General features: G+C 31.2%; 2 protein-coding genes across 2 annotated transcripts; one reads left to right on the top strand and one right to left on the bottom strand.

The window, feature by feature from the left end:
• Positions 1–358: 358 nt before the first annotated feature.
• Positions 359–4,843, bottom strand: LOC123713412 (polyadenylate-binding protein 2-like). The gene is made up of 6 exons (XM_045667059.1): positions 4,450–4,843; positions 3,713–3,860; positions 3,506–3,638; positions 3,239–3,368; positions 2,970–3,109; positions 359–1,415 (listed from the first exon to the last, which is right to left on the bottom strand). The coding sequence occupies exons 1-6, from the start codon at positions 4,537–4,539 to the stop codon at positions 1,379–1,381; spliced, it is 678 nt and encodes a 225-aa protein (XP_045523015.1). The 5' UTR covers positions 4,540–4,843; the 3' UTR covers positions 359–1,378.
• An 877-nt stretch (positions 4,844–5,720) lies between these two features.
• LOC123712746 (SAGA-associated factor 29) lies at positions 5,721–10,820 on the top strand. The gene is made up of 7 exons (XM_045665993.1): positions 5,721–5,844; positions 5,954–6,071; positions 6,843–6,986; positions 7,673–7,798; positions 8,334–8,558; positions 8,992–9,249; positions 10,686–10,820. Exons 2-7 carry the CDS (start codon positions 6,033–6,035, stop codon positions 10,776–10,778), a joined length of 885 nt encoding a protein of 294 aa, XP_045521949.1. The 5' UTR covers positions 5,721–5,844; positions 5,954–6,032; the 3' UTR covers positions 10,779–10,820.
• The last annotated feature ends 309 nt before the right edge of the window (positions 10,821–11,129 follow it).

Raw genomic sequence — 11,129 nt, 5'->3', positions numbered from 1 at the left:
TAATATATATATCGTTTAAGTAACATTATCAGTAACTAATGAATTTATCACTGCAAATTAAAAAGTAATCATTATTATGATTTTATGTTAGTATGATGTATGCTATGTAGTGTTGGCCGTAAGGAAATTAAGTATCGTAACCGGCACCAATTGTACTTGGCTGTGACAGTTACATCAAATACAAGTATACTTTTAAAAATACGCGCGCAAATATTTAAATAGAATTATTAAATAAGGATTGAAAAAAAACAAACACATCAGTTACTTAAAGTTATGAAATTTTTTTCAATTCTCTTTATATTATAATTCAGTAACTATTTTTTTCAACAAATCAATTTTAATAATGTCATTGTCTCAGCAATACAAAAAATATGCCATGGTGAAAAAAATATATACAATTAAAACTACTCTCACAATGAGATTACTTTGTCAGTTTCTTTCCAAAGGTTCTTGGTTTTTGTATCAAGACAGAACTCGATAGCATGATAAAATGATGGCATTAATATTTTTAATAACTAAAAACAGCTCCTAAATATACATTAAGTCCAATATGTTTAAAATGTGATGATACCATGTATCATTTTTATTTTCAGAACATTACAGATAAATCTTACATAATACTGTGCACAAAAACTTAATTATTACAAAGTGTGTAAGGTGGTTTAAATTGTCACAGAAAAATGAAGCGAAAAAAATATTTATGACTTATTTACCATATTAAAAATTTTATTTGTCAGTCTCAAGCAGTTGGTAATTAGTAAAATTGTGGACTTGTTAACAAATTTCTTTATCTGTTGTTGTGTAAATAATTAATTAACTTAAAAAGTGATGGTGTTATATTAAATAGCGCACTAATATTGGGTTCTGCTTTCAATACATCCTTCGTCATTCTTATTCTCATCATTTCAAATTGCTTCCTCAACTATTATTCAAACATGTAACATGTCTCGCTTGTTGCAGGTACACAAAATCTATGTATGTTTTTACATTATCTCTAATACCAATCTGTGAAAATTACTACACTTCTGTTCTTTGCTTTAGAATAGAAATCTAACAGTGTGTTTATATTTAAAATAAAATAAGCAATAATTACACATTGAATATATGATTTTTTACATTCACATTCTCAGATAAATACAAAACTTTACCTCATTAAAGCTAAAGCTACAATTGATCTTCATGTTGAGACTGCATTTAAATTCAAAGGTATGATGAACATTGTGTAACCTTTTAAAATAAAAGTTAGTGGCTTTATTAAAACCCTATGAGAAATTAAAATAACAGTTCATAGTACACTCACTAAACCACTGTTAACTTAACCGGACAAGGTCCTCTAACTTATCACTAATTATCAGGGGCAGGTGCCCCTCTACCATACTCAGTACGGATTGTAGTATGATCCCCGCCTTATACCCCTGCGAACAAGCCACATAATTAGTAAGCTTATATTTCGCAAATAGGGTACTTGACTTTGAATGTTATACATTTTTACAGACCATATGACTTATAATTCTGACCATTAAATTTTGTGTTCCTATTTCTTTAATTTTGTACCAATCCTCTAGCGATTATCAAACCTATATTTCTCTGAGGTCAAATACCCTTTAATTAAATTATACAATTGAAATATGAAACAATCATGCACAAATAAGAACTTTAAATAAATAGTGCAGACCAAATTTTATGAAGCCAGAACATAAGAAGTGCCAAAATATTACTTAGTACAGAGCAAGAAAAATAAGTAACTAGACACACTACAAATATTCCATTCTACAATACATAAACTTATTATACACATCAACTGTAGTGTTTTTAAAGCAGTAAATTCCCAGCATTTTTTTTATTCTTCGACCATATAAGAGCCCTGTTACAAGAACTTACAAATTAAAATATGGAACATTTTTTAAAGATAAGAATAATTATCTGCAAATATCATGATGTAAATTCATACAGTCAACAATAATTGTTGTTGTTAAATAAATAAATCATTAAACACAAGTAAGATGAGAACAAAATACCTGACATTATACATATGGTTTTATAAAAAATGTAGTTGTCTTGAAATTAAGTTTATTGAATTTTTTAAGAATGTCTTTATGGTGTCTACCCTTAACCTCTCCTTACTGTTCTTAACCTCATGCACAAGAGGGAAGGATGCATTATTAAAATACATATTATATATTGTCATAAAATTTATTTTGTATAAATATATTCCTCATTTAACATTTCAAACAAGACTAAGCTCCAAACAAATTTTCATGCAATTTGCATACTAGATACATGACTGATAAAAAAAATTGAAACATTGCTAATATACTCAACAAGCACTACACCAGGATATACCTCAAGACGAAAACCGAAAATTCCAATAGTTTAAATATTATTACAAAACAATTTTTTTGTGAAATATGTACTTAATTTAAATAGAAAATTGTTTTGCAATATATTACGATAAGGTACGGTGCAAGAGTACATGTTTATATCAATATTATAACAACAATGGCTATATAACAACCAAATAAGCTCATGTGGATCTCCTTAACAATTAAGTGCTAAGTGTAATTTATCAAAGTAATAAGTTATAAATTCTACTTATTAGTGTAATGACTTATTACTGTTGCATGATATAAATAAATAGAAAAAAACATAAGAATTTGATTTGTTTTATCTAGTTAACTTAATACTTCAAGGAAAAAGTTTAATTACTATTTCTGGAATTACATGGACAAATAAAAACAAACTCAAGTTAATTCTACACAAATACAGCCTTAGGAAAATGTTGATTATCTTACAACACCTTCTGAAGTAAATCCTATTTTGAATAATAAAGAAATATATTCTATTTCATCTTAATTATGTAATATTTAGGCTTGTTGCAATTATCCTGATCTAACTAAAGACTTTTTGATTTATTTGACAAAACCTCACAACATTGATATAAACATATCTCTTATCAATACGGATTGTACCTGCCGCGGCGGATCGCGGGTCTGAGGCTGGCGTAGTAGGGCGAGTAGCCGCCGCGGTAGGAGCGGCCTCGCCCGCGCGACCCTCTGGGTGGCCGGTTGGTTGAGGACAGCCCTGGCTTATTTGTGCGCTTAGGCATCACCTGGAATATTGTTATCCAATGTCATAGAGCTGTTACACACTCAGTTAAGATGAATAAATGAAAATAAAAGTAATGCTGTACATTATTTAACTAAGTTTACTAACAACATACTATTAATGGATTGCTTACCTTAATTTGTCTGCCTCTAAATAATGATTCATCCATAGCCATTGCAGTTTGTACACTGTCTTTGTCTCCAAATTCAATATAAGCGAAACCTTTGGGGTGACCATCAAATTTATTACATAAAATAGTAACCCTGTAAGAAGCAAATCATGAGACATTGAAGTAACATATATAACAATAATGTAACCATATTTTTACTATGTTATTAAAAGATACGCTTAACATATCTATACAAAGATAATCATGTTACTATTTAAAAAAATTGTTTACCTATTAATGGATCCACAACCATGAAAATGCTGTTCCAACTCTTCAGCTGTTGCTCCATAATCCACATTACCAACATACACTGACCTATTGTCGGCTTCTATTTTCTCTTCCAATGACATATTCAATGGGCTTGCTATAAAATAGAAGAATAAATGTAAAATATACAGATGTATATTTAATTATTAGATATAAATGATTTGTACATACTTATTCCAGGCGGGCTTCCCATACTCATCTGTTTATCAACTTCAGTTTGCATTTGTTTTAGTTTCTCTGCTTCCTCTTCCATCTCCTGCACTCGGGCTTTGATAGCTGCTATGTCAGGTAAACCTGTACCCGATGCCTCATCACCACCCTAACAATATAACACACTATTAAAAAACATATTCTTACCCAAACAAATAAATACATTAAATACATATTAACCTAATCACTTTCAAAATAATATGACTAGGGTAGTCAAACGATTATTATACACAAGTATGATCATATTGATTAGAAAGCAAGTCATGGTATTTATTACTGTCTATTTATTACATATTCCTATAATCATTGATTACAACATTAGAACAAATCAATTACCTTATTAGGCCTCATAATGAAGGATATTAATTACCAATTAAGGTTTATTTGAAACCAATTACTCAAATATTTGAGCATTACCCAGAGCTCCAATATGTTGGAAACATCCATTACATTAAACAGAAATAATAGGTGATGTTTAACACATACATTACAAACTGCACTTTTAATTAGTAATGCAATAAAATTCGTTAAATATAGACTACGCCTTTACAGCGCGTCTGTTTGGTATCCCATAGATAGCATCGCGTCTGCGTGTTATTTTTATTATGTCAAAAACTATAGGTATCCTAGGTTTTGATTTTTACCGCTTCGATATAAATAAGTTGCAAACTTCTGTATAATAATTAAATCATACTTACGCCCGAGCTATTATCTGTCATGTTAAGAGAACCGTTGGCTCCATCTAAGTGATTGTTCTCCATTGAATCTAAATAATCGTGTTCTGCCATATTTCACTTAGAACTTCGAATAATAAACTTATAAACACAAGTAACTGAAACACTTAATAGAACCCGTATTTCACTTTTGAAATTGATATTGTTATTTACTTATAAACAAGTTTGTTTTCAATTTAATTTCTCGAATGAATATCCTCTTGACGTACCGGTAACCAAATTGGCAAAACTTTTTAATCGACTGACCTAATTATTTACTCAAAAATATACTTGTACTTTTATTTTCAAAATTTAAAAGGCTTATTTTATTTTAAAAACTTTAACAAACATGATGTTATTAATGTAATATTAATGGATTTTATTTGTATTTTTATTAAACGCCAAAACAAAAATTGTCATTGATCTATGACATATCACAGAAGTGGTTTGAACATTGGCAATTGACTCTATTTGAATTCTAAGTTGAATCCATAGAACAAAATCGAGCAAAACAAAAGTACTAGACCGAGTGTCATGAATTAGATATATAAATAAAAAAACGTTAGATTTGTCTATATGTGAATTTAGAAAACACTTAGGAACATCAATACAATTATATTTTGAAGTGATTAAATTTGGTAAAATCAATTTCTACCACAAAAATATTTCCAAATACATAAAGAATCTTGCAATTTTATTCTGCCGCTGAAGTTATATACAACTTCTCAACTTAAGCCACACGAGCATTTAGGTCGGCCAGTCGGTGGTTAGAGAAGAAAAGCCTTACCTCCTGTAAATGTAAATATCGGAACTTATGTAACTGGCTACATTGTAATAATTCTACCATAATAAATACATACTACGATTTAAAAATACAATACCAATTACAATTTAGAGGCTGCCCAAATGCATAAAAACATGTTAAAAACTTATTGATCGTTAGTCTGTATATATTTTTATCAGATCATTTACATAAATGAACTATCTAATATCTTGCACATTAGTTAGATGTAGAAACGCTCATCAAATCATTTTTAAATCATATAGGTAACTATGTACAGTTATGAACGACAATATCAAAAATAAGACACATTCGTACAATATAAATTAAAATAAAAGGAATGTATGCTTGGTTGTTTTATTTAAAAGTACTTTATGTGTACTTTTTTTATCGAGGCTACAACTATGAATGGGCATCAATGCTAATGTCTTTCCTATACAAATTCGTTTAATATCATTAATGCGTCACGCCTGTCGAAAAGTGACTTTGTCTCAAATCCTTATTCCATAATGCCAAATCTCAAGTAACTTTGAAGTTTTGAAGTTTGTAATTTGTATTTTGTTATGCTTGATATTGTTCTTCTCCGAGCAGCTGTCTTGGTAAGTGGAGGAAATATCCATGGCTTTTAATTAACAAATTACGACGTCTTATTTTTTGTAAATGCTGAATTGACTTAAGAAAACAATGCCTTACATTTCTAATTTTTAGGTTTTTGTTTGCATCAGCTGGGTGCATGTAGTTTATATCAGTTGGAAATTATCAGAATTGGGAGATCTTGAACAGAACAATGCCTCTAACGGCTGATGTAGCGGCACAACAAGTGCAGGTATGCATCTTTTTCAACTACGTGTTATAATATTCAGCAAGTATAAATTAACATATTTAAATAGATAAATATCAACAAATAAGTTTTCACTATAGCTAGATGTTCTATGTATGTTGGGATATCAAGAGTTCATTAAGGGAGTAAAGTGTAGTGTTTTTGGCAAACTTCACATTAATAATAAGTATGCAATAATCTACTACGAGAAGATAGTACAAGCTCCTTTAAGTAATCATACAAGGCAAAGTGGCAATTAGAAGCAGACGTAAGTCTTGGTTACCCTTAGACATTGTTTGGCCAAAGCACTAAGTCATTGTTTAGAAGCGCTGCATCCAAAATTAAACTAGCCATGATGATTGCCAACCTTTGCAAGGAGATGGCACTATAAGAAGATACAATATAATCTAGAAGCCTTATAGTTCTTATTTTACACCCTTAGGTAACATTAACAGATAGCCCTATTTGGAGTTTAAGAAATAATTTCCTTAAAGCTAGATAGACATATCATGGTAATTAAAAGTTGTCTTAGAATGAAAAAACAAAAATCTTTATGATATGTGACGTAACACTGCAAGATTTTATAAATTAATTAATGTTGAAAATGTACTTAATTTTGCTCCTAGCAAAAAACTAATGAAATACTTGACAATTTTATATCATAAGAGTACTTTACTAGAGTTGTTTACCTAAAATGTAATTGTATTTTTACACTAAAAATGTATTCATGCATTTATAATTTAATGTGATGGAAAAACATTGGTTTATTATTTTTAGGAGAGACTGCGATCTATGCATAGATTAATATATGATATAGAAGCAGAAAGAGGTCGTAATGAACAATGTATTGAGAGTATACTTAGAGCGGAGAAGACAGCAGAAAATTCACCAACTGCTGAAGATTCTGGCTCATCACAACAGGTATGTTTTCATCATTAAAGTATAAATGAATTAACTGTGGTATGAATATACTTTTAATTTGAAAATTATAAAACTTCTTAACCAATGCATCAGTATCAGTAAATAAACAAACATAACTGACCACAAAAAATAAAATAAGTAGCCATTCATTTGTACTATTTGTGAAATAGTCTTTTATCTAACCTTTACTGTGGTGCATAAAATCAAACACTTATACTGTAACTATTTCTTAAACACGGTATGAATGGGAAATCATAATTTAAATAAAATGGCAATGAAGAAATGGCTTCCTCAAGAACAAACGATAATGAAGTACTATTAGTATGTGTGTAGTATAAAAAATATTTTTTAAATGTTTTCATCTCCCAAAAACTTTAAACATTTTCCTAGATAAAAGATGGTATAATGGTTTCTCAATACCTCTACTAGTAAGTGGGATTTTTATTAAACAGAAGACTTCAGCTTATATAATAAGACATCTTCACTAATGTTGTAAAGATAGGATTTGTGTGTTTGTGTTTGTAACAAATAAATACAAAAAGTTACTGGGTAAATTACAAAATTTAATTTTATATTTTTAGAAGCTACAATATCTGAAGTACATGTATTTTCCAAATGATATAAAAATATGCAAAACCATTATATTAGGCATACTCATTGTGTTTATCTAATCCTTAACATTACAGCAAATGCAGTTAAAGAACCTATACAAAAATGGTTTGAATGCAGCAGAACAGGAAGAAAGGGTTCTGCGAGCAGCGTTGTCAAGGATCTATGAGATTCGGGCTATTAAGAATGAAAGAAGAATTCAGGTACAAAATCTATATACATAGATATATTCATCTATAAAAAACATACTACATATTATTAAAAACATCTTATCATTTGCTAATACAAAACAACTTAAAACTATAGAAGAAACCTATCAATATATTAGAGGTCCCTATAAGTTTTTGTAAATAAATGGTTTCAATAAATTAAATAATGTTTGGACACTTTTTTAAACTAATTTATTACATGACCATGGATACAAGTTCTTCAGTCAGACATTTGTTTATTTGCAGTGATGCCAATTTGTTCATGTAGAGGGTAAAGTGCCCGTGATTCTTTATCTGTGCTAAGATTTTTTAGGGCTTTTTGAAAGTGTTGATTACGGTACTGTGTTTGCTACCAAGGTTAAAATTTTATTTCCATAACCATTGTAACTTGCACCATACAAAATTCAGTCTACGTTTGCTGTTATTGATTCTTACTCCATTTTTGTTTGTATAGAAGTTACTTTAAACCCTCTTTTAAATCGATATAAGCGATACAACAGCCTGTTAAATAATCAACATTATTCGTTAGGCAAGGCACGCGGGCAATAAGGAAACGATAGGTTGTGGAGCCCTAATGAAAATGCTGCTAAGCGCAGCGCAGACTTTGCCCCTGCATGTGGGCAGAGTGGGTGAGCGTGCGCCCCCCTTGTGCGGGGCTGTTCCAGCTGATGGAGGTCACGTGGCACGTGCCGGAGACGCTGTTGCAGCTTTAGTTCGAGTCTCCGACAAAGAGGAGAATTGGATATTGGCTGAGGCAAATATTTATTAAATAATGTATTTATATATAGCCCAGAACCTAAAGTATGAGAAATACAAATTTTACATTTATGTACATGAACTATGTGAACACATTTGATCGTAGTAATCGTAAATAAAAGTAAAATACTGAAAAGATTAAGGATTCTAGGTGCATATTGTGCTTGTCGAAGGTGCATTGTAAAATAAATCATAATACATTAATACAAAAAAAACCAAAGTGCTATTGTAGTTGTATTGTGTCAAAGTGATAAAAATGCCAATAATTTTTTTACAAACAAAACAAAGCAAAACATCAATTAACTTTATTGTTTAAAAAAATATTAAAAATGAAATACAGAAATTACTTAATTTTAAACAATAATTGTAATATAAAATATTGTTTAATATATATATTTTTAATTCAAGTGAAAACTATTTCTAAATGCCAGGTGGTGAGCTGGCTCCCTGCACAAGGGAAGTATGAAGTCGACGATATTGATGAAGAGCAGAAGAATCGTCATGTGCTCAGCAAACGTCGGGTGGTGCCTTTACCCCTGATGAGAGCTGATCCCAGGACTGATGAGCACGCGCTTTTTCCCAAGGGTGCAGTGGTTATGGCACTTTACCCTCAAACTACGTGTTTTTACCGGGCGGTTGTGAACAGGCTCCCGTCTTCAGCTGCTGATCCTTATGAAGTTTTGTTTGAGGTTTGTTGATATTATCGTTTTTACTAAATTTTTCAAGATTTTTTGATTTTTCAGTTCATATTTACACATTCTGTGCGAATCCTCAAACATGTGTACTCGACTCATAAAAAATGAAAGGGAAATTAAAAAACTGTAAAATACTTCCCAGATAACAGAAAAAGTAAATAAATGTCTTCTAGTCTAGTCTTCGTACTTCGCTCACTACAGTGAGCTACAGTCGTGCCTTTCAGGCGATTGATCACCCTCAAAGTCAAAAATCATTTATTCATATAGGTAAGACAATGTACAGATATGAACGTCAATAAAAAATAAATATACATTAAACGCTTTTAATTTTACATTTACTGCCAGGTTTGTGACCGTGGTTCAAATCTCGCAGGAAAACGCCCACTTCGGCCGAGATACACTCGCCATAACAGCCCGAGCCCTGAACTGTATTATAAAGGACCTTAAGGTCAACAGCGCGATTCCATTAAAAAATTATCTAGTCGAACTTTTTCGAGATTACATAAAACACGATTTAAGCAGAGACACGACATGTAAGACAAGTTCGACTCTGTACTTCGAGAGCAAACATGAGAGAACGTTGAGGTTTTACTACCGCGGTCTGTAATGGAATACCCGGTTATTTGTTAGATAGCTTAAAGTTAACATAAAAAACAAGTCGAGAACTTTTTTAATATGCCCTTGTCCCGCTCCTAAACAAGATCAACTCGGCTAGTGTTTCTTTAATACAAACCAGTGGTTTTCAAATGTAACATACAATGATTTAGATTATTTTATTTTGTAAAATAAATATAAAAAAAAGATACAGACCGGTGCCGGTGATCCCAGAGCTTGTCAGAGCTTTCCTGGCTCAACGAATATATGTCGCAATACAGTGAGGAAATGCTGCCAGCGTTTAAGGGGCAGGGACCAAATTTTTTAAATTTGATTTTATTTTCTTTTTAATCATTTTAATTATTATAGGTTGAGAAAATTGTTAATACAAATTATACGTAAGTAGCATGTTTAAAAAAAAGTTTTTTTTTAAACAGCTTTGCTCACGTCTAACAATATGATATTTCCTATATTTGAGATTGCTACATAGTAAACGAAAATTTTAAATTCAGTCGTGTTATGGTCAGTTAAGCTTTAAAGAAGCGATTTATATTTTGAAGCATGATTGTATTTATGTCAAAATCCAATATGTGCTTGTCACACCGTCTAGTTTAGTCCCTTATTACTTAATGTATTCATTCGACACAAAAACAGTGTAATAAGACAGGCTATAATCAAGCCTCAAGGCAAAGGAAAAGTTATAATCTATATATGTATAAATACACTTTGTGAAACATATATAATCGCAAAATTATTAAATAATTTACATAACGTAGTAAGCGAAATTATATCTTAATATATATTGTGCTTTATGTAAAACAAAATCCCATTTTCAGGATTCTTCGTACGCGGACGGATTCTCCCCCCCGGAGCGCGTAGCTCAACGATACGTGATCGCTATCAAGGAGGGCAAAGGCCGAGCCACCTGACCCCGCGCCTCCTCAGCCCCTTCACCCTCTTCAACGCCTTCGCCCCCCAACGACTCTCGTACCCTTACGCCCACCGACTCTGAATAAGCAGCCCAAATGCGCCATTCATTTTTTTATACAATTGATTGACTCTGAACTCGGGCAGAATAGGTTACCTATTTAAGATTGACGATGTTGTTATATAAAAGAACTGACTGATTAATAATGATTAACTTAGAGAAGAGATAACTAGAACTGAACTAAGTTTCTGATAGCTTTTAGGAATTGCACCAAGTAGAAGTAAATAAAAGTGTATGAAAATTCATAATTTTAAGTTAGTTTAAGTTACGCGCAAATCCTAATTAGATTTTT

This window comes from Pieris brassicae, chromosome 8 (assembly GCF_905147105.1).
Source record: "Pieris brassicae chromosome 8, ilPieBrab1.1, whole genome shotgun sequence".
Taxonomy (NCBI): Eukaryota; Metazoa; Arthropoda; class Insecta; order Lepidoptera; family Pieridae; genus Pieris; species Pieris brassicae.
This window is presented reverse-complemented; position numbering and strand designations above follow the sequence as displayed.